The 24337-nt window shown below is 40.4% G+C and overlaps 1 protein-coding gene and 1 pseudogene across 2 annotated transcripts; one reads left to right on the top strand and one right to left on the bottom strand.

Moving 5' to 3' along the window:
- Positions 1 to 2483: 2483 nt before the first annotated feature.
- Positions 2484 to 4911, top strand: LOC144521841 (E3 ubiquitin-protein ligase TRIM21-like; annotated as a pseudogene). The gene is made up of 2 exons (XR_013502362.1): positions 2484 to 2584; positions 3233 to 4911. The product of XR_013502362.1 is annotated as an E3 ubiquitin-protein ligase TRIM21-like (transcript).
- A 445-nt stretch (positions 4912 to 5356) lies between these two features.
- Positions 5357 to 11908, bottom strand: LOC144521653 (zona pellucida sperm-binding protein 3-like). Its single transcript, XM_078256210.1, has 9 exons — positions 11782 to 11908; positions 9110 to 9411; positions 8500 to 8618; positions 7795 to 7898; positions 7093 to 7270; positions 6845 to 6962; positions 6630 to 6712; positions 6204 to 6292; positions 5357 to 5528 (listed from the first exon to the last, which is right to left on the bottom strand). Exons 1-9 carry the CDS (start codon positions 11906 to 11908, stop codon positions 5464 to 5466), a joined length of 1185 nt encoding a protein of 394 aa, XP_078112336.1. The 3' UTR covers positions 5357 to 5463.
- Between the last annotated feature and the right edge of the window lie 12429 nt (positions 11909 to 24337).

Here is a 24337-nt window from a genome sequence, read left to right as displayed (position 1 = left end):
AAAACCAGCTGGAGGATTTTTTTTAATTTTCAACCTGTTGTTGATGATTAATGTTGTGGCGTCTGCAGCAGATGATTAAAACTGGATTTTCTCTGAATGAGATTCATTTAAGATCTGACTCTCAGGGGGACTCTATGTCTCTACATTGTTACAAATGTAATTTTCTCTCTTCAGTGAGACAAATAAAACTCTTGACGTTCAGACTGTATGCCTTTCTGTTTGCTTGTCCTGATAAAACTGGACGCCGAAGCTGATGAGTAAAACGTGACGAGTAAAACAGTCATTTAATATCTCACTTGAGTCAAAGAAGTATGTAGGTTGTATCAGCAAAATGTACTATAAGTAAAAGCATTCATTGCGCAGTAAAATGTTCCCTGTCAGTGTTTTCCTATTATACCTGTTTCTGGATTCAGCTTCGTGACATGAGTTCCTGATGTCATTTAATAGTTTTAATGTAATAAATAAATGATTAAAGATACAGGAGAACCATCCCCGTGACAGAAACACAGAGTTCATCCCTGAGTTTTCATGTGATCAAGACTTATTTTGAAGTTTGACCCCGTGACCTCTCGGTTTCAGGTCACACAGCCAGCAGTCGTCCTCTCCTCCCTCGAGAGGTGAAGCGCAGAGATGGATGAATCCGTCAGGAAGCTCCTCTCCGGTCCGTGATGGATTCTGCTGCCTCTGACGCTCAGGCCGCGGCGAGGGAACAAGGCGTTTCGATGGCGAGAAAGAGGAAGAGGCTGCAGGTCAGGGTTATTTATAGAAAACAAATGATGAGCCCTTTGCTCGGCCCTGTCTATGATGCATGATGACAGCCTCTCCAGCTGTGTCCACTCAGGTGATGTCATCTAAAATGGACGATGGGCCAAGTGGCAGAGCAGCTGTACAAAACATCATAGTAGCTTTAAAGTCTTAGGGCTCTATTTTAATGAGCTAAGCGCACGGCGTAAAGCGCGTGGCACAGGTGCGTTTAGGGCGTGTCCAAATCCACTTTTGCTAGTTTGACGACGGAAAAAAGGGTCCGTGCGCTGGGCGCGTGGTTCAAAAGGGTTGTACTTAGTGTCTTCATTAATTCATAGGTGTGTTTTGGGCGTAACATGCAATAAACCAATCAGAGATCATCTCCCATTCCCTTTAAAAGCCAGGCGCGTTTGGACCTTGGAGCATTGCTATTATGATGACGGATTTGAACCGTAATATTTTTATTTGTAATCTTCTGCATGTTTGTGTGCTACTGCTTCCCTATGTGTGTGTGTAACAAGCATAGTGTGTGCTCGCTGTGCGTAAGCCTCGGCACATTTTACTAATTTGCTGTTAAAATAACAATGAAATGCTGCGTTGTTGACTTTAGACCAGGTTCTTGATGGTGAATGGCCTGATCACTTCCCGCTGCCTCAAGATAGCAATAAGCTAAGAACTCACCTGAACACACCTCCCTGTAAGACCAGCCATGGGCGCAAAGATGGGCACAGGTGCATTTTCTATTTAAACGACGTGAGCGCTGGATGGGAAATTGACAACTACGTCGGTCTAAAACTAGCAAAGACACTTGCGTCGGGCTTTGTGCTGCGCTGCGCCGGATGCAAGACAGGGCCCTGAGAGAAGTTAGCGGAAGTAAGTACTTGTACTTTACATCGGTTTCTCCATTTTATTATACATTAACTTCCCTACATCTCAGAGCTAAGTATTCCACTGCATTTGTCTGACAGCTTTAGTTACTTTTCAGATGATCTCATAGAATACGATGCATCGCTGTAGATAATGGAGTTAAAATGAACATAGTCTCGCTTTGCCAGACCCTCCTCCAAAGCGTGCTGGCTACTCCACATAGCATTCGTGGATGGGAGGAAAACGTGCTCTGGTTTAATGGCATTTCCTTAAACCAATCACAATCGTCACGGGCGGAGCCGCTGCAAAATAGTCGTGCGAGAGAAGACTCAGATTGGACAGATAGTCTAGCTAGCTGTCTGGATTTACCCTGCAGAGATCTGAGGAGCAGTTAACCACAGTCCTCAGAAATCCACCGAATTTCAAATTCCAACACAAAGAAAGTGGAAGGAAACGGACATACATGCATCCAGCGGAATTTCCTGCTGCACCGGAGCAATCCCGGAAGTGGAACGTCAATCATATAGACTAAAATGAACACAATCTTTAACATCTACAGCAGTATAAGTCAGCATAAACAATAATGCAGCAGGATAGAAAAGGAAAACACTAATAGGGAACATTTTACTGCACAATGAATACTTTTACTTTAAGTACATTTAGCTGATAATACTGAAATACTTTTGCTTTAGTAAGGTTTTGAATGCAGGACTTGTACTTGTAGTAGAGTATTTTCACAGTGTGGTATTAGTACTTCACTTCAGTTAATTATCTGAATAATTCCTCCCTCTTGGCGACGGGCCACAGAGGTGGAGCAACACTGAAAGAAGAGAGCTGCAACGTCACATTTCCTGAACTGAATGTTCATACAGAATAGTTGCAGTTGAGACAAGTCTGTCTGTTTCTCTCTAAAGAAACATTCAACTGATCAGCAGCTTTTTCTCAACAACAGCCGAATCTCTGCCAAACACTGGTGAGTACACTGCCCTACAGAGACAAAATACACTCACTAAATATTTGGTCAAAGTTTAGTTCAAACCAGAATCTGACATTTTAACATTACAAAAGAAAACGGAGCAATTACGATTTTTTTGAACATCGATATCTAGTGGATGAGGAGTTTGTATGTGTTTTCATTTTGAGACTACCAATTAAAATCACTTCAGGCTGCAACAATGTTTAAGTGGGAGTTTGGTTGCATAACTTACGAGTAGTAAAGTAAAGAAATACTTTGTTACAAGTAAAAGTCAAAATGTAACTAGCAAGGACCAGACGATCAACAAGATACGTTTGAACAATTCATTAATACGTGTATGATCCGGGATTTTGTTTGCTGACTGTGCTTCAGTAGGGAATCTGCCAGGGAAACAGACCCCCCCCCCCTTAATTTCTTAAAATACTGCTAGGTAGCTTGTAATCCCTACTTTTTTCGAAGCTTGGGAATCATCGAAATATGACAACTGAACTGCACATCTGAGCTCTCCGTTACCAGCAAATTCATATAATATAAAAAAATTCAGGATGACTCTACTTATATTTCACTAATCAAAGTTTGATTTTATGAAACCAATAATCAAAAGATGTTTAATTACACTTCTGTTTTTTCACACTTTGTCCTCAGAGTGTCGATATGTCTGCTGCCAGCTGTCTTCTGACTGAAGATCAGTTTCTGTGCTCCATCTGTCTGGATGTGTTCACTGATCCAGTCAGCACACCCTGTGGACACAACTTCTGTAAAACCTGCATCACTGAACACTGGAATATTAATGTCCAATGTCAGTGTCCCAACTGTAATACGGTTTTCTACACAAGACCTGATATGCAGGTCAATACTTTCATCTCTGAGATAGCTGTTCAGTTCAGACAGTCAGCTGAACAGAAAGCCAGCAGCAGCAGCTCAGAGCAACACGTGTCCAAACCAGGAGAAGTTCCCTGTGATGTCTGCACTTGAACCAAATAGAAGGCCCTGAAGTCCTGCCTGGTGTGTCGGGTCTCCTACTGTGAGACTCACCTGGAGCCTCATCTGACAATGTCAGGTCTGAAAAGACATCAGCTGATTGACCCTGTGGAGAACCTGGAAGGCAGGATGTGTACGAAGCACGATAAACTGCTGGAGCTGTTCTGTAAGACCGACCAGATGTGTGTCTGCGTGCTCTGCACTGTTTTAGACCACAAGACATATGATGTTCCTCTGACAGAAGAATATGAGGGAAAGAAGGCCGAGCTGGGGGAGACGGGCTGAAATTCAGCCAGGCTCAGCTCATCGACACGATCAAAGAGAAGCAGAGAAAGTCAAACAAACCGGCTGAAGGCTTCATTGAAGAGCTGGAACAGGAAATCTCTGAGCTGAAGAAGAGAAGCACTGAGGTGGAGCAGCTCTCACAGTCTGAAGACCACCTCCACGTCCTCCAGAGCTTCACATCCCTAAATGCTGCTCCATCTACCAAGGACTGGACACAAGTCAGCGTCCGTCCACCTTCATATGAGGGGACTGTGGTGAGAGCTGTTAATCCACTGGAGAAGACGCTCAGTAAACAGATGAAGAAGCTGTTTGATGTCGAGCTGAAGAGGGTCCAGCAGTCTGCAGTGGATGTGACACTCAATCCTGATACAGCACATCCTGTCTGATGATGGAAAGCAGGTCAAACATGGTGATGTAAGGAAGAGTCTCCCAAACAATCCATATATATTTGACTGTGCTAGTGTCATAGCAAAACAGAGATTCTCTTCAGGGCAATTTTATTACAAGGTTCAGGTTAAAGGAAAGACTGAATGGGATTTAGGAGTGGTTAGAGTCGATCAACAGGAAGGGACAAATAACTGCGGCGACTCTGGTCTCTGGACAATATGGTTGAGAAATGAAAATGAGTACAAAGCTCTTGCCAACCCTAGAGTCTGAAGTCTCGTCCTGAGAAGGTGGGGGTGTTTGGATTATGAGGAAGGTCTGATTTCCTTTCGTGATGTTGATGCTGCAGCTCTCATCTACCCCTTTACTGGCTGCTTGTTTACTGAGAAACTCTACTCCTTTGGTGTTAACTATGGTGGTAAAAACTCTGCCCCTCTGATCATTTCTCCTGTCAAAGTGAGTAGAACAACCATTACCTGCCTTCCAGACATACGAACATTGTATTTAGAAAAGTATTTTCACGTTCCTTGATGTCTTGATGCCAAATCCAAGACTTAAATTGTCTTGATTGTTGTATACAAGTAGTGTTTCCTACTGGCACAAATTACTGGGGAAAGTTACGCACCACTTATTTGTTAAACACCTTATTTTGAATGGTGCTTAAGGGTTTTAGTTTAAGATTTTAAAATCAAAAAAAGGACAAATTAAGGAGGACTTGTTAAGTATTTGATTCATATTTGGTACAAAAGGAAAAAAGTGAACAAATCAATTGAAAGCAAATGCTTTCAATTGATTGGATTGTTGTTGATTTTGTTTAATATTGTTGAAGTTCATGATTGAACTGTTGATCACAAAATACAAATCTATAACCCAATCGGAACATTTCTCATTTAATGATAATTTGAGATGTTGTGAAGTCAAGAAGCCCTGAATTCTTTTGAGCCCGCTAACAGGCTATGCCACATTCAGGTCATATGGAATAGAAATAAAGAGAAGACAGTTGTATCACTGCAGAGTTGTCATGAGTTTCAGAGATTTCTGTATTATTTAACACCAGTCAAACATCAGAGCTTTCATAAAAATCATTGGCACTCTTCATCAGCACTTTGGAAACTCAGTTGTGCTTTCAACTTGTTTTCCTCCGATAACTGCAAAAAACAAACCACACAAACCAGGTCTCAAAGTATACAATTTTAATCGTATTAATTATATTTTATGTAATGTTTTCACCGTAGAGGTTTCTCTTTCACTGTGATTGGTCCAACCGCTGTTTCCTGCTGCCATGGAGCACCTGCAACAAGAAAACGCATAACTCTTATTTAAATATGCAACAGTTACACCTTCATTTGTAGCCAAACAAAAGGACAGTTTTAAGAGTTTATCTAAACATTCTGATAGATGATAAATTAGGGGATTTTGAACGGATCATTTGGTTTGTTTTAAAGAGGTAAACTCCCTAAATATATACAGCCATCCTTTAAATATTACTTATTAGAAAACCTAAAAGGCCGTCGCTCGCCCCTCATTTGCTGGCAAAAGTCCGCCGGATGACACGCAACATGGACGGAAGCCAAGCACCATTCCATCTGCACATTTTACCCATACTGCACACACACTTTCCTTTGGCAGAGAATCCATTAATAATTTAATGGGTAACTTGTGAACAGTCCGATAGATCTAGTATTCATTCAAAACACCATTAAAATGAGCTTTATTATATTGTTAAAGGATAAATGGAATAAGTGTAAAATACTGAAAAGTAATTGTGCCAGGTATACACATGTAAACCTAAATGAAACCTTTAATTTACCATTAAAGTCAGTCTATTATTTTCAGTGCTTTTTGAACATTATTTTTGTAAAATGGAACCATAGATTCAGGTTGGCCGTGTAGCATGTGTTGTCTCTGTGCTAAACACAGCTGAGTGGAACAACTCATCCAGCTGGTTTTGCCTCCACCCACTCACCTGTTCCAGTCAGGGGACTCTGGCTTCCTGCCCCACAGTCTGTATCACAGCAGGAACAGGCTTGATCGCTGCCACTGGCCTCCATCCACCTGTCAATCAAAAGCTCTGCCTCTTACAATTGATATAATCTTTACATCAGGAGAGGTTTATCCCTCAGTTAACGTTACCGTTTGATGTTCCCTAAACTTGCTGATTTCTAAGATGACAAGAATTGTTTTCTATCGGTCACAGATTCCACATCAAATGGTTCTGCATTCACCATGAATGATCTAAAATGAACTTGGAATATAAAACCGTCCCTAAATCAAGGTAAAAAGTTTGCTTTCACTTTGCGATTAGTATTTCAGCATCAAAAAACACAACACGCTGACATTGTTGGCATTTGTAGTGTGTGCAGCAGGAAGGACGATGGGAGTTGTGTCTCACCCATTGGAGAATGAACAGGCCTTGTTAGTGGCATCAACAGCTGCAGTAGCCACTGTGGCTTTCACACCGCAGGTGACGTAGATCTGAAGACAAAGAAATTGTTCATTCAAGTTTGTCATCATAGAAACCCACAGCTGTCTGGAAACCAGTTAGAAATACTTCCAATCAAGCAGAAGATAATCAGAAGAGTTGTGCAATGCGTGTGTGAGGCTCACAATGCCGTTGTCTTCCTGGTGGAACCTGAATGCCTCTACTTCAAACTGCAGTTTGTCATCCTGAGACCGAGGCAGGAACTGAGAGCTGGAGCCCGTCAGCTGACTGTCAAACAGGCACCTGAATGCAACACAGAGGACAGGCAGACAAGATGACTAATGCAACATAGAGACAGAGAAGATAGATTTAAAGCAAGTTTTTCTGAGTGAAGGTGCATTTAAAAAAAAAAAAGCCAGTACAGTAAACCGACCCGCTGTTTCCCAGGAAGGAGTATCGAGGGACGGCATCGACGGATGGCAACACGGTGGCCACGCAGTGGTCTACCGTCACTCTGAGAGGGACGTGATGAAACTGTTTGACTGAAACTTCAAACTTCATCATGTCTCCCAGCAGGAACTGAGCAGATGGACGAGGTGACTGCCAATCATCTGAAAGACAAGACAAAGTGTTCAGGGCTAAGGAGATGTTAACTTTACAGCTAAACTATTAAAGTACAATTTTGAGGTCCATTTCTTTCCACTTTATTTTGTACTTTCCACTTTTCAAATTAGAATTTTACAAAAACTGATCTATAAGAATGGATCATATTTTATAAATAAAAACCACCAAGAGTATTCTAAGCAGTCAACATTAGCGCGCCGTGACCAAAGTACTGCCTAAATAATACGATTGGCAGTAGTCACTCTGCATTATGAGTACTTTTGTTGCTACTTCTGTACTTCTACTTCAGTGAAACTTTGAAGCAGAGCTTATTTTATACAGTGGTATTGCTACTTTTACTCAAGTAAATCATTTGAATACTTTATACACTACTGCTGATTTTGAAACTAATGCCGATACACTTCACAAGATTCAAGGATCACAAAAGTTTGTTTGAAAGATCTGTGACGTGGATATGAGTCACCAGGACACTGTAAGGAAGTCATTTATGAAGTCTGATCAAATCACCCACCAGTCATGAGCGTCATGGAGAAGTAGAGATTTTCCTCTGTATCTGTGGTGAAAATGAAGGGACTCCAGGTCGGATCCAGTAGCCCGCTGCTCACATCATGCTTCCTGAAAACGACGAAAAGAAAATCTAAAAAACGCACCGTTTTCTAAAAGCCATGAGGGTTAAAACATAGGTGAGATATAACCAAGTACAGGTGTTCAAGTAATGTACAATTACAAAAACTTGTACAAAAGCAGTACAACTTTGAAATACTTAAGTCAAATAGTTTGGCATTTCAGAGGCAAATAGTTTCACGCCATTATATCTGTTATTTGCAAAATATAAATCAACTAATACATCATGATAAATATTCTGAAGTGTTACTCTCTGCATAAGTACTACTTTCATTTGTTGGTTCATTAAGTCAAGTTTGATACGAACGTGTATTTTTACTCAAGATTTTGAATGCAGGACTTTACTCAACAGCATGTCTATGGTGTTGCTACTTTTACTCAGTGGAATATCCAAGTACTTATTCCTCCTTTGCTTTAACAGAATATGCTAGAGTTAAGACAAAAGGCTGCCACATAATACGTAGAAAATGATATGGACATACACAAGACATAACCTACATACAACACAGTGTGCAACACAAATACAAAAACACCAAGTACTTCTTCCAGGATTGCCAAAAAAAAAAAAAGAGGCAGTTGTTTGAACTCTGACCTCTGGTATTGACACTGGATGCTGACTTGGACGTCTCTTGTTCGGATGATTTGACTTCCCCCCAGAGGACTGGCAGTGTAGAGCAGCATGAAGGCGTAGGTAAACAAGTCCTCGGACATCTGAGACACAGTTTACTGCAGCGTCAAGCCTGAACGCACACATGCTATTAATCTGTACTTTTGACATTAACACCAATCACTCAACTAATTGTCACCAACTCATCTCTAAAGTTTTAGCCTCTTTCAGCTCCTCGTTTTGTTTTTAACGGCACATTTACTGTCTGGCTTGCTTCCTTTGATAAACCCACTGAACATTACCTCTCAGCACACAGACAGTTAAGAGACTAGTTGGTGAACATAGTGAAGCATTTAGCAGCTAAAGAGACATTTCTCTCTGGAGTTGGTAGAGACCAAAAACAGAGCTAAAAAGATTAATGTTGGACTTCTATTCATCGAGGACACAAACACGAATCCAGATTCTTAAAATCAATCAAATCTTACTGAACATTTAACTCATCTGGAGGTTGGCAAATAATGTTTTTGTCGGATGTACAAATATGAAACTGACCTTCTGGTTTTAACTAAGAAATTGGGTCACATTAAAACCTCACCAGCAGCTCGCTGCCACATCCGTGCAGCTCTGACTCAAAGATCAGGACCTGATCGTCTTCCCCAGTGGCAGGACATCCTCCCAACGTGACATCTGCAGTCCGGACCGGTGTACCAATCCCCAGCAGGTCTTTCTTGGCCTCCACCCGGACAGAGTTTTCCCCGCAGATGGCGCTGACGGTACTGGCCGCCAACGGAGCCTTCAGCTCTAAGTCTGAAGGGAACTGAGGTACCTCCTCAGCTGGCGGCTCTGGGAACCTCCAAGACAAGGGTTCATGGACAGACTGCTTCTCCTGGGGGGCAGCTGGGACCAAGGGCATAGAGTCTCCATCAGTTTGATTTGTTATGTAATTAACACTAGAGTTTACATGAAAGTTGATTCTCAGCATTGGAAATGGTTTGTCAATTGATTCAGCTTTAATCATTACCAGGACAACATCCAGTCAGTCTGATGTTTCTCTTGTAAAACAAATATTGTTTAACACCTCCAAAAAGCAGAATCTACTTGTGTGGCTTGTCCCACCCACTACAACTGCAGTTCTCAAAACAGTTAAAGTGGGTGTTTGTTTTACGGCCACAGGGGGCAGTAATGAGCCAATGATGATGCACTTATGCAAGTCACCTTTCTTAAAATCCAGTGTGTAACGTGTTTAGTTGTTACTTATCAAAATCTGAGTTCCCCGTTCACAAACTTGTCCTTTTTCATGAATATTTACCACCACCATCAATTCCAAGTATTCCTTTTGGCTTGAAATGTTACATTTGCATGAACTGGGGTAGACGCTCCAACTTGAAATAAGTTAGCTGTAAGGGACATACTGCGCCACCTTTTGCGTTTTTGCTGTCACATGATAAACTCACAGGTGCTGCTAATAAATATCACAGCTTCTCAGCCCCGGGAAGTTTGAAAAAGGAAACATGGAGGACCACACATATTCAAAATTTCAGGAACAGGAGTCTTCCTCGCCCAGAAAAAGGATATTGAAAAGAGCAAGAGACCAGCTTTTTGAAGCATGAAGGCTACCGCAGCTGTAATACGTACTTTGAACTGCATGGTGCGAGAGAGTTGATTGCAATATATGATCAACGCTAGATGGGAGAAATTCCTACACATTGGACCCATTTCAAAAATGTAAAACCCTGTTGAAAGCATTGGGAAAGTGTTAGAAAAAGCCTCCCAAAAATGTAAGGGGGGGGGAAGAAAAAAAAAAAAAAAAAAAAAAACACACAGATACTTATTTTCCAGTTTAGTTAAGGGATATTTCACCGCTGGAAAGATAAATGTACTAAATTGGGTCATTTGTTTCACCATGGTGTTAAATTTAGAAAATATATATATATATATATATATATATATATATATATATATATATATATATATATATATATATATATATATATATATATATATACACACACACATATATATATATACATACATACATATATATATATATATATATATATATATATATACAGTAGTTTGAAGGCACATAATTGTTGTAAAAATTTGCTGCTGAAAAGAGAGCCTGTTTAGCTAAGCTTCAAGATGGCCGACACTCGATCACATGGTTAGTGAGAGTCCCACCCCCTATGGGCAGGTTGAAAACATGCAGAACTAGCTGGCTGTAGTCCATAGACTTTGGGCAAAAATGCCTCCGATGACGCTAAATGACGATTTTTGCGTCAGAGGCTTTTTCCAGACCCACAATTCAGAGAAATCTAGTCTCAGGGGGGACATGAGGGAGGGAAGCACAGTCATTTGATAATACTACCAGGTTTCTACTGATAAAGCTTAATGCTAATCAGTTAAGTATCCCTTTAACTGTCGCACAAAAGATGAAATTTATGCTTCATCATGTACTGAACATTTCAACGACATACAAAATAAGACATTACATGCTTTATTAGTTATCAATAGTTATGGTATAATATTGTTAACACTGCCTCTGCTATTAGTAGACAGTTCAACAGATTGGTTGAGGAATATTGTTGAGTCAGTTCACCTGTGAAGGCCGCATGGCAAGAGAGATTTTTCTGCCAGTAACAAAAAAGGAGCACAGCAGTGCACCCTGGGGATTTGTTTAAGCCTAGCACTTGAACACAGTCTTTGAGAAACATTTCAGCATCAAACATTCATGTCATGCACTGTGGGAAAGTGACACTTTGCAGTGACAACTCTGCAGTGGTGGAATGTAACTAACTCACTTTACATTTGAGATACTGGTTTGCTTGAGTCTTCTCTTTTCATGCCACTTTCTACTTCACTATACTGTATTTCAGAGGGAAATGTACTTTTTACTCCACTACAATTATCTGAGAGCAGTAGTTACTTTACAAATTCAGATTTTTGCATACAAAGAGCTTTTAACCCTTGTGTGGTCTTCCCATTGACCATAAACTTGTTATCCTTCCGAGACAAAATTGAAAATTTTTCACAATATTTGACACTTTAAACCCCTTTTTCCATTCATATTTGAGTTAAATAAAGCCAAAATTATGAATTATTTTGCTTAATAGTTAAGATCAGAGGGTGTTGAGTGGATCACAGACATGTACTTTAAAGTTTAGTTAGGATACTGTTTTGAGAATGAATATATATAAAAAAAAAAGTCACTTTGAATAAAAGCATCAGCTAAATGACATGAAATGTAATGGTGTGGATCAGGTCTACCTGCAGGTTCCTGGTTCAATCTCCAGTCTCTAAAACTGTCAGGTGCAGGCTGAAAGTTCCAGTTAAATTGCGCTGCAGATAAAGCTCCACAAAACAGAGAGAATTTGATTCTGATAAAAAACTTCATGCTGAAGAGTTTACTCTGTGTTCCCTCTGTTGGATGAAAAACTCACCTGTGCAGCTTTGTAGAGCTGAAGTTTGGCTCCACCCATCGTCTGATTGACACATTGGCTCTCCAGCTGTGCCTCGTTCACCTGCACCAACATGCTGAGACTCACCTGAGCTTCATTCAAAACACAAAACTTTATTTTAAATCACAGTTTCCAAAGAGGCCAAAAATAAAAAAGCACTTTTTTTTTAGGTTACAAAGACTAAAAAGAGCAGATAGAAACAAAAACAAATAAAAGAACAAAACTAACTGATTTCAACAATGAGCATTCTCAGTATTATTAGTGAACCAGTCACAGTGACAGAATGAAAAAGAGGAATCTTACATCAGTATTGGGTGGATTATTGGGATCACTTTGTCGTGCACTTTTTAATAAACTTAAAAAAATCCACAGAGTAGGATACAAGCACAACAGATCTGCAGTGAGAGTGACGAGGCTAAGCGTGGTTGTATGCAAATATAATGGCAATAAAGCTGAATAGAATTTAAAGAAACCAACAAAAAAGCTGAAAAAAACAACAATGTAAATGATATTTGCATTTATTTTAACCTAGTCTCGCATTGACAGACCTTCCTCCACAGCGCTGCGGAGGAGTGACTGGTTAGTCCACACAGCATTCCTGGATGGGAGAAAAACTGGGCCCCGTTCAGCCCCGACAAAACGTAGCAACACATTTTTTTAAAGGGGAACTATGCAGTTTTTTTTAGCTTAATGTACCTTAACTGAACAGCTTCGGAGTCATTGGAATGGTTATATGACTTTTTTCTAATTGAATGGTGATCGTCTCACTTCCCCCTAGCGCCTGTGAGCGGAAAAAACACCCTTGCAACTTTGGGCCAGCGGGTCGAAGTATCGCGTGATATCAGGTCTCGCGATGTAACGAATTGCTTCACGGCACTGCACACATGCAGGAACCCGGCTAGCTATAAGAACAAGGTAGCGATGGAGTTTTTCACACTATCATCATGGCTGAGCCAGCAAAAATAAAGCAGAAAGCTAGGAAAGCATTGTCGGAGGAACAGAGAAAGAGGAAACTGCAGACTGACCGAGCGAGGATTCTGACACGAGTAAACATCGGACCTTCGTCATTGAAACGTTAGTCACTGTTTTGCACTTTAAGTAATAAAATTATCAAGTAAGAAGACATCTGTGTTGCACCGGCTATTCTCTGTTACTTTATAATGCTTTTGTCCTGCCTTGGTTGCACTGGATTGTTGTGGTCTGCAGAAGCGCAGAGAACTTTCTCTTTATCTGAATACTACAAAGGCCAATAGGACAGGCTTTCTACGTTCCCTGCTGCACGCTGTGAGAAGAAAACAAGATGACCAGCTTCGAATCAATTAATGCAAGTACCAATGCACGTACACATCAGAGACATTATCTTATACTGATGAGCAAGGTGCCAACATCATTGTGTCACACTCTCTATTTAAGGATAGGTTTAAGCATTTAGAGCCTAACATACTGTCCCTGACTAGAGAATTGGAAAACTTAAAGAAATCAGAGTCCAGATTTTTTTTGGCATTCCATAACTCTGTCTGAATATTGGAAAGCCAAGCGCATCCCGCGCGGTTTACGCATGAACAAAATCCCCTCATTTGGTCTGGATGATAAATGCTTCATGCACAAATGGGAACACATTCTGAGCAAATGCTCCCTTGACCTAATGCTCTTGATAATTGAGAAGACCAAGTCCGAACAAGACAAATAAAAAATGTATGTGAAACAGGTAGAAGATGAAATGAAGAGCAAAGTTAATGTTGATATGTTTGCTGAAGCTACAAAGAAATTCTCTTCCATGCTATCCGGATTGTGAGGGATTTACAGACCTACAAGATAAGAAAATATGAACGGGATACTAAAGATTATGCAGACTGGACAGTATATGATTGGCAAGGAAGCAGAAGGAGGTTTCCTAGGAATAACTGCCCAACCCTGCCCAAGACAAACAGGTACATGCCTCTTTCAACAGCGAGTGAGAGAGACTCCTGATGATCTGAGTGACATCGGAGATGGCGGCCTACTACATCATAACTAGGGCTGCAGCTATCGATTATTTTGGTAATCGAGTATTCTACCGATTATTTCATCGATTAATCGAGTAATCGGATAAGAAATACTTTTGTTTTATTGAAGAGCAATAATAAACAATAGTTCGGTTACATTTTCGGAAAAAGCAACATTTTTGTTGCCTACATTGCTTACAATATCATCTCTCAAAAAACTAAACATGAAGTGCATTTAAGTGCCATATTACATTGTAAAATCTTTAAAGAAAACATTTTCTGAAATGACATCAACCTCACGCTGACTGACTCAGCATGTGACGGAGCCCAAACACAACAAGGGGCACACTCTGGACTTGATTATCTCCAAGGGTTTGAACATTTCCAAGGTTGTGGTGACTGATGCTGCTCTCTCGGATCATTCCTGTGTTTTCTTTAATGGCACTATCTCTGTGCACAAAAGTTTCCAAACAAAGTTAATAAGAAAACGGTATATCACTGACAACACCAGTGAAACATTCATTCAGCTTTTCTCCTCCAAACCCATTACTAAATGTTATTGATGCCATTGCTCCCATTAAGGTAAAAACTGTCTCTGATAAGAAAAGATCTCCATGGAGAAATGCCATACTGGTAAGAACAGAAAAAAGAGAGTGTTGAAAAGCAGAAGGCAGGTGGCGAAAAACTAAACTAACTAACTCCAGGTCCACTACAACACCTATAAAGAGAGACTTCGCATTTATAATTTGGAACTGAGGAATGCAAGGCGGTCCTTCTTCTCGGACATTATTGCCAAAAACAATAATTTTTTTTTTAAAGCTTTGTTTGCTACTGTCGATAGGTTAACAAACCCTCCAGTACCAGTAGCATCTGAACTTTTATCCACCGAGGCCTGCAATGATTTTGCCACCTTCTTCAAAGACAAAATTCTGAAAATTAGACAAACAATCAGTGCTTCCATATCGAGTACAGGGTATGTGTTGTCACAGTGTCCAGGCAAAACAAATTCCAATATGACCCAATTTCATATGATTAACCATAAAAACCTGGAGGACATTATACAACATCTGAAAACTTCCTCCTGCTGCCTTGATATTCTACCAACGGGCCTTTTCAAAAATGTTTCCAATTGTTTGGCTACAGATCTTCTACAGATTGTAAACACATCTCTTCTCTCAGGTATCTTCCCACAGGCCCTAAAAACTGCAGTCATTAAGCCACTCTTAAAAAAGAACAATCTAGACACGTCACTAATGAGCAACTATAGGCGATATCAAACCTTCCATTTTTAAGTAAAATCATTGAAAAAACGATTTCTCAACAACTCAACCTTTTCTTGTCACTAAACAACAGTTTTGATGCCTTCCAGTCAGGTTTTCGACCACACCACAGTACTGAGACAGCTCTTGTTAAAATCTTTAATGACATCCACTTAAACACAGATAGTGGCAAAATTTCAGTCTTGGTATTACTTGATCTCAGTGCTGCATTTGATACGGTCGACCGTGACATATTACTAGACCGATTGGAAAACTGGGTTGGCATTTCTGGGTCAGTACTAAAATGGTTTGAGTCTTATTTAAAGAATAGGGACTACTTTGTGTCTATAGGGAATTATACATCTGAGCATACAAATATGATGTGCGGAGTTCCCCAAGACTCCGTTCTGGGGTCTCTCCTGTTTAACATCTACATGCTTCCACTGGCTCAAATTATGGAAAACAATAAAATAAGTTACCATAGTTATGTGGATGACACACACATTTATATAACCTTATCACCAGGGGACTACAGTCCAATACAACAACTGATTAAGTGCATTGAACAAATTAACGACTGGATGTGCCAGAACTTTCTTAAATTAAATGATGAAAAAACTGAGGTGGTTGTTTTTGGAGCAAAGGAGGAACGATTAAAAGTCAGCACTCAGCTTCAAACGATAATGTTAAAAACAACAGACAAAACCAGAAATCTTGGTGTAGTCATGGACTCAGACCTGAATTTTAACAGCCACATTAAGACAATTACAAAGTCAGCCTATTACCACCTTAAAAATATATCAAGGGTTAAAGGACTTATGTCTCAGCAGGATTTGGAAAAACTTGTCCATGCTTTTATCTTCAGTAGACTTGACTACTGTAACGGTGTCTTTACAGGTCTCCCTAAAAAAATCAATCAGACAGCTGCAGCTGATTCAGAACGCTGCTGCTCAAGTCCTCACTAAGACCAAGAGAGTGGATCACATCACTCCAGTTCTGAAGTCTCTACACTGGCTTCCAGTGCCTCAAAGAATTGATTTCAAAATACTTTTGCTGGTTTATAAATCACTAAACGGTTTAGGGCCAAAATACATTTCTGATCTGCTGCTACACTATGAACCACCCAGACCTCTCAGATCGTCTGGGACAGGTCTGCTCTCTGTCCCCAGAGTCAGAACTAAACAGGAAGAAGCAGCGTTTAGTTTTTATGCTCCACATATCTGGAACAAACTCCCAGAAAACTGCAGGTCTGCTGCAACTCTCAGTTCTTTTAAATCAAGGCTGAAGACCTATCTTTTTGATGTTGCCTTTCTTTAAATAACTGTTAATTTCTTAAACTGAAGCTGCATTGTTGACACTGTATAACAATCTATATAAGCATATAAAGAGAAATTCCTATTTTATCTGCTTTTATATATTTAACTGTTTTAACTGCTCTTCAATGTTTAATTTCTTATACTGCACTGTAACTTTTCTTCTCGTATTTTATCTGTTTTTAATTTTTGTATCTGTTTTCATGTTAAGCACTTTGAATTGCCCTGTTGCTGAAATGTGCTATACAAATAAAGCTGCCTTGCCTTGCCTAAGGCATACATTAAACATACATAAACATGACCAAGTTGTGCAACTTTCAGAACTACAAGTTTTAACCTGAGACTGATCTGTATATAGGCCTATATGTAAATATATGTATATGTAAATATTAATTATACTCAATCTATTTTAATTTATATATTTGCTTACAATGCTACACAGCTCTGTTACACTTATGCTAGTAGATCGTTGATCAGCTGTTTCTCCGTGAAGAGAGAGAGTGAGAGAAAATGGTGCGCAACAATCAGCTGTTTCTCCGAAGGGATAGTCAACAAGTCGGCTCTTTAGATCAAATTGTGGTCACTGCTACGTATTTTATTGTCTTTGTTTTTGCTAGTTGGTGTGTTTGGTGTAGTTTCATCGTCCATACAGATCATTACTTTTGTCGGGTCCGCTTCGTGGAATGGATGAGAAATGTTTTCTGTTGCGATACTGAAGACTGAGCAGCGTCTGGTGTGCGACAATAATAATGATCCGTGTGGAAACACCGTCCGTCAGCAATACATCGTTGGTAACATTGATTTAACGAAGCTTCGAGGCAAATCATTTTGCATCGAGGATTTTTTTGTAATCAAATTATTTGAGTTATTCGAGGACTCGTTTCAGCCCTAATCCTAACCCTATGTCTTTTCGGGATCGAGGCTACAAACGCCAAAGACAAAGACGAGGCAGGGCTCAAGGGGGAAGAAGAGAAACCCCGCCGCTGACGCGTTGGTCCCCACGGAACCACCAGAGGAGACTGTAATCAACATCTCGGACTCGGCCCTTTTGGAGACAGAGAAAGAGAAGTGACTCCCTTTAAAAAGAAATCCAGGTTTTTGCCTTCTTCTAATTTAAATGCCACCATCGTTACTTTTAACCAGTTAGTTGAGCAAGACATGGCCAAATTAAGTGCGCTTTGTCCCTCTAAAAATAAAAACAAAAACATGACAAAAAGTGAACTGGATGCGCTACGCTCTTTGGAATCAAGACAGGACATTATTATTCGCCCTGCCGACAAGGGGGGCGCTGTTGTTGTTATGGGTTTAAAGAACTATGATTGTGGTATATTGAAATTGTTAAATGATGAAAAACACTATCAGCCTCTCCTGTGCAATTCTACCTCCAGCACAAAAAATATGATTGATGAATTTATTGATACATCTCACAAAAAAGGCTGGATAACTGATAAAGAAAAGGCTTTTCTACTGAGTGACCATCCCTGATGTCCTGTATTCTATGATCTACCCAAAATTCATAAACGACTTGATGACCCTCCTTTACGCCCTATTGTATCTGGCATAGGGAGCCTCACTGAGCCTCTCTCACAATTTGTGGATTTCTTTTTAAGAAAACACGTTCACAGCTTACCATCATTCCTTGGGGATACAACTGATGTTTTGAATTTGATTAATGATTGGAATTGTGAAAGCAATGATATTCTTGTGTCTTTGGATGTGCAAAGTCTTTATACATGCATACCCCACCACATAGGCCTACAAGCCATGTCGCATTACCTCGCTAAACGTCCCACTGATGTTCTGCCTCCATCAGAATTTCTTGAAAATTTAGTCGAGATCATTCTTTCATTTAGTCAGATCTAATAATCTCTTTAAATATTCTGGCATGTTTTATTTACAACTTCAAGGGACTGCTATGGGGAGTGCTTTTGCACCCTCTTATGCCTGTTTGGTGATGGGTTTATGGGAAGAAAAATATATACACAATATTGAAAATAACCCCTTTCATTCCAAAATATCACTGTGGCGCAGATATATAGACGATGTTCTTTTAATATGGAAGGGTATACTTAGGGACTGTTCGGTATTTATGGAATGGACCACCGGAGGAAAATAGGGGAGGGTCATCTCTTTTTATTTTTTGCTGAGGGGAGGGTCACCCAACTTTTTTATTCATGAAAAGAGCAACATTTCAAAGTCTCGGCCCCCTAGCAGATGGGTCTGACCGCATACGCGGAGTTTGCTGGGGGGGGCAGGAGGAGGGCCCCCCTGGTGGCTCAAACAGGTAATTGCATTGTTTAAAAAATGAGTGGAATAATTACATCTGGCATGACCAGATATTTTATAAATATCTTAAATAACACAAAACAACTAAACGGTGATAGGTAATACATCTGATTTGACATATACTGCTTTAGTAAAAAAATAAAATATTACCTGGCTGACAATGGGAGCAGCAGGACGCAAAAAACGAAAGTTACTGTTGCACTAGTCTGGACATCTTGCCGTGCCAACCTTGCAATAAAGGTTTCCTAAATGCCATGTTTATAAATGTGATGTCAGCTTACTAATTGATTGTGGGTTTTGTGTAGATTTGTACTTTTATACATTTATTCCACTTTGTTTAAACGGCGAAGTGGAGAGGCCTCGTTCACCTGTTTGGAGCTGGCTGGTGAATGTGACGCTGGTATCGGCCTTGCTGGATACACCGTGACTGTTTGTGGATCTACTGATTGCTGTGGATTACTTTTTTTTTCGTGTCACTGGATTACGGCAAAATACGGATCTTTTTTCTTAACGTGTCTTTACATTTTATGGTGTGACTGCGCTTGGTTTCTGCGTTTGGAGAGGCATCTCAACAGACTGGAGGTCCAACACTGATTGTTCACTGTTACATTTTAGTTGAATTTAAGCGTGTGTGTGCTAAAATATACAATGACAAAGCCTAGTGACAAGTCCATGTAGCAACCAGTGTTGAAGTTGTTATTTCCCAGTGTCCTTTGCTGAATGGTCTCAATGTTTTATTGTTTTATTTCATGTGAATACTAGTTTACTAGAGGAGTAACTTAGTATTTGAAGTAATGCAGTAATGCATGAAGTGTGCATTTAGTTTCCATGCTTATTGTGTTTCCACAACAATGTTAGTGAGTAAATCTACTGAAATGGCCCCCCCCACCATAACAGAGGAGTGGGATATAAGATGAGAATGCATTAGCAGCATTAACTCCTGTACATCAGGGCTGTAAAAATCAAATGGTATCTGTACTTCTTTGCTAAGTGCAAAATTGCACGCAAGGGGTGGGGTCATGCCTCTTTTTCAAATCATTTTGGAGGGTCATTGGAAAATTATTACTGACGAGGGGAGGGTCAAGTCTTTTTAGGTTAGAGGCCACAAAACTCCTCCGGTGGCCCCTTAATTAAATAACGAACAGTCCCTTAACGAGCTAAATCACTTTTTGACTTATGTAAATTCTTCCACAGATTATTTGTCCTTTACTATGGAATATAATAATCAGTCCATTGATTTCTTAGATCTCACTATTTCTAAGGACGAAAATAATATTTTACAATCCACCATCTATCGCAAACCCCTTAGTAGGAACACCCTGTTAAGAGCCGACAGCAATCACTCGTCTCATCTAGTCCGCAACATACCAGTGGGCCAGTTTTTGCGAGTCAGAAGAAATTGTAGCACCACAACTGATTTTATGTCAAAAGCAGCCCATTTAGCGCACCGTTTTGAACAACGAGGATATGACAAATCTGATATTACAAAAGCATGGGATAGGGCTCTTAGTACAGATCGCGCCTCACTGTTGAAGAAAAAACTTAAGTCACATACAACACCTAGAGTATTTTTTTCTACACTCCAGAAGCAGGAAGAGTGACTCGACACTCAAAGACATATGCGCCAATCCGCCTAGGTTTATATTTAGGCGTGCTGGCAACATTCGTGACTGATTGGCCCATTCAGATATGTCTAATCCACCTCTGACCACTTGGCTCCCCAATCCACCTCTTTTCTCATTTCTATAAATGTGGTAACTGTGCGCAATGCTCTAACTCGACCAATGCAAAGGAATTTTCACATCCTCGCACTGGCAAGAAATACTCCATCTCTTCATTTACTAATTGTAACAGTACCTTCTAAAGTGTCCCTGTGGACTGGCGTATGTAGGCCAAACAAAACGTCAACTCAAACTAAGAATATCTGAACATAAGATTCGTACCCAGAATTGAACATATGCCATGGCGAGGCATTACAAGCAGGCCAATCATGGCTCCCCTGCATCACTGAGGTTTTGGGGAATTGAGAAAATCATAACCCCATCCAGGGGTGGTGATATCATTAATAAACTTCTATGCAGGGAAGCGTTCTGGATACATACACTCAGCACTTTAGAACCTCTGGGTTTAAATGAAGAATTTAATTTAACTTGCTTTCTCTAAAGTCAAAATATGTTAAAGTAGAGTATTTAAGATGAATATACTTTTATTTTCATTGTATTGTGAACATCTTATATTTGTTACGTTAAACATTGTTACTTATCAACTTTAATCACTTTTGAACTGTGTGTGGGCATTCGCCCTTTATTGACTGATTGAGTGTAACACCTTGATTGAGATGGGTGTATCTTCAGGCAGCTAACACGCCCCCCCTTACGCACCTGTCAATGATTCTTATTAAGGGCTTCATTGCCCATTCTCTCCAAGGACTCTGATGAAGATGTAACTCTACATCGAAACGTTGTTTTGCACTTTTTTTTAAACTATTTTCTGTTACTTTAAACTCTGTTTAATCTTTGTATTTCTTGTTATTGTGACCTCAGAATGTTTGCTATTGTCTGTAAAGGTTTTTATTATGATAGCTGTCTGTTACGGGCTTACTGGCTAGCTTACTAGCGGTCTACCTCAGTGGACATGGCTCCGTGCATTTGCCGGCTTCTTTGAAAACAAATGCACATGACCAGAGGGAGAAAATGGGAGGGGGGAGAGTCGGCAACGAGTTTTTACAACAGCGTTGCCAAATATCTATTCCGAAGCTGTAGGGGGAGCTCTTTAGAGAAAACAGCGAAGAAATTGCCAAAACTGCACAGCGCCCCTTTAAACTGAAATGGGGGTGCGTTGAACACCCTGTTGTGTGCGTAAGCGCTCTGCCTTTTTATTACCACGAGTTTACAGACACGTCTCTGCTGATTGGGTGTCACCTGTGACACAGCCAATAAACGAGAGACACGCCCATCAAACGAGAGAAAACATATCTCAAAGCAGTTGCACGCCGTTTCACACTGTTCCGAGGAAACGTGTTGTTCCACAAGAAAACTGCAGCAAAACGGTGCACACCATTTTGAGATTGAACGTGCCCCTGGTCTCGGGTTTATTGGCATTTCTTTAAACCAATCACAACCATCTTGGGTGGTGCTAAGCGCTGGACAAAGCTGCGGTTCCGCTGCAAAATAGCCTCGGGAAGGAACTTGTTTTGGTGGAACGTGTGTACGTTCAAAAGTTGTTTTAGTCGTGCAACAGAAAACTCAGATTTACCCTGCAGAGATCTGAGCACACAAACAAATTTATTAACCCTTTAACATTTGTACGGATGTTTGACAGCAGCTGAGCAGAATAAAACTTTATTAAGGCAAAATCGGAGGTAACAAGACATCACTGATAAGTGTTAACCCCGAGCTGCTCTCCATAAAGGGAGAGGATAACTCAGCTTTATTTACTTTTCAGATGACAGTTGTTTTTCCTCTTCCTGTCCAGTGAAAACCCCGTATCTCCAGATGTTTTGATGTTGAGACTTTGTGATAAACTGAAGGATGAAGTGTTCCTTTATTTGTTGAGAAAAGCCAAATAAAGTCTTTAAAAAGCACCTTGGATCAGCTGGAAAATGCATCATCACTAAGGTCAAAACAGTGTGGTTCTTTCTGACACCATGAAAAGTTTCTTACTGTAGACTTAGAGATACGTGGTTCAGGACAGCGACGCTACAAACATATGATGATCATAAAGAATATGATGCATTGCTGTAGATTAAACTACCCAACAGTATATAAAAGAGTTCAAATGAGCACAACCTTAAACATATACAGCAGTAAAATGCAACATACACATTACTGCAGCAGGAATATTAATCCAGAAACATCAGATAGAAGAGGAAAACACTGACAGGGAACAATATACTGCACAATGAGTACTTGTACTTTAAGAAAGCACAAGTACATTTTGCTGATAAAACTTTTCCTTTTACTTGAGTAAGGTTCCGAATGATGGACTTTTACTTGTAGTGGTGTTTTTCAGCGTGGTATTGGAACTTTTACTTCAGTAAAGGATCTGAATACTTCCTCCACCTCTGTTTCCTGAGTCTGAGGGTGCTGATCCGCACTGAGCCGAGCTGATCTATGATAAGTCCGGATGTTGCATCAGTGCCCCAGCTTTGATCTGCCTCCCTCGTGTCTAGACGCGTTTCATGACGGTTGTGAGCAGCACTGACAACGAAGCTGATGTGTTAAAGATGCCATGAAATGACTGGAAATGGGCTTCAAACTAAAAAAACAAACAGTGGTGAACTTGCAACATCAGCAGGGCTATATAGTGTTACATTTACAAAACGTTAGACCACATTAAATCAAAGTCTTCTACGGTTTAATCTTCAAAGGCACAAAGAGAAAATTTAAAAAATAAAATTGGTCTATATTGACAACAGATTCTCACTCCCATCATGTAAAATACAGATGCTTGGTCAGGTGCCATTGGCGTCACTTTTGACGCAGTTATGTTAAGGAAAAGGTTGTGGCTTACGTTTCCATGACACGCGGGACAAGAACGGGACAGTTGGGTTTAGGAAAAGAACGGGACGGTTGGGTTTAGGAAAAGAACGGGACGGTTGGGTTTAGGAAACGTGACACGCAGGAAACGATCCCCGGTCTCCTGGGTGAAAGTCCTGTGTTGTTTGACCCATCCTCCCCCCCGACCATCCTCGGACCGCGGATTTTCGGGCTTTCATACTACTCGCTACCGTAGTCGCTCTTAGTGCTACGTCATCTTCAAACCCCGTGTAGCTGCTGCTCTCCCCGGCGCGTTCTACAAACACGCTGAAGGGCGCTTTTTGCATCGCTTCTGACGCTGACAGCCACTGTCTAAACGTCCGGATTTTACGAGTTCGGAGTGAGAACGGGTTGATATCGATGACGTTTTATTTTCAGGATTGCTCAGTTTGCCGCCGGAAATTCCGCCCAATGTCCCTCATTACCTTCCGCTTTCGTTGTGTTAGAATGTTACACTCCGGTGGATTTATGAGGACTATGGTTATGTTTAAGAGATTATGCACTGGTTTCAAGTTACTGTAACTGATGTTTTATCAAATGTAACTAAATATACACTTTCACAGCTTTCAACCACATCTCACAGTCTTCCTCAGTCTTCCTGTCACAGTCTCAAAGATGGTCTCTGGTGTGGAATGTGAACTCCCTCTTTGATGTTTCTCCAGTCTCACTGAAATCTACTTTACATATATGGCTATATAATTTTATGAAATGTGTATGTGTGTGTGTGTGTGTGTGTGTGTGTGTGTGTGTGTGTGTCACAGACTAATTAAGGTCCTGATGGAGTTCATCTTGTTAAAATTGTTTATGAATCATTAGAGGCTGAAAAATGTGCTCTCCCTCTGTGTCCTCCATATAAATAATTAGTCCAGGCAAGGTCACACACACACACACACACACACACACGCACGCACACACACACACACACACACACACACACACACACACACACACACACACACACACACACACACACACACACACTGG

This window comes from Sander vitreus, chromosome 8 (genome assembly GCF_031162955.1).
Source record: "Sander vitreus isolate 19-12246 chromosome 8, sanVit1, whole genome shotgun sequence".
Taxonomy (NCBI): Eukaryota; Metazoa; Chordata; class Actinopteri; order Perciformes; family Percidae; genus Sander; species Sander vitreus.
This window is presented reverse-complemented; position numbering and strand designations above follow the sequence as displayed.

What these genes read in the sequence shown, in the direction of transcription:
- LOC144521653 (XM_078256210.1), bottom strand. Translation starts at nt 11,908, where the DNA reads ATGAAGTTTTTTATCAGAATCAAATTCTCTCTGTTTTGTGGAGCTTTA. An exon ending in CTCCATGACGCTCATGACTG is followed by an intron (nt 7,271 to 7,794) that starts GTGGGTGATTTG and finishes CTTGTCTTTCAG; the next exon opens with ATGATTGGCAGTCACCTCGT. An exon ending in GCCTGTTCATTCTCCAATGG is followed by an intron (nt 6,293 to 6,629) that starts GTGAGACACAAC and finishes TTTGATTGACAG; the next exon opens with GTGGATGGAGGCCAGTGGCA.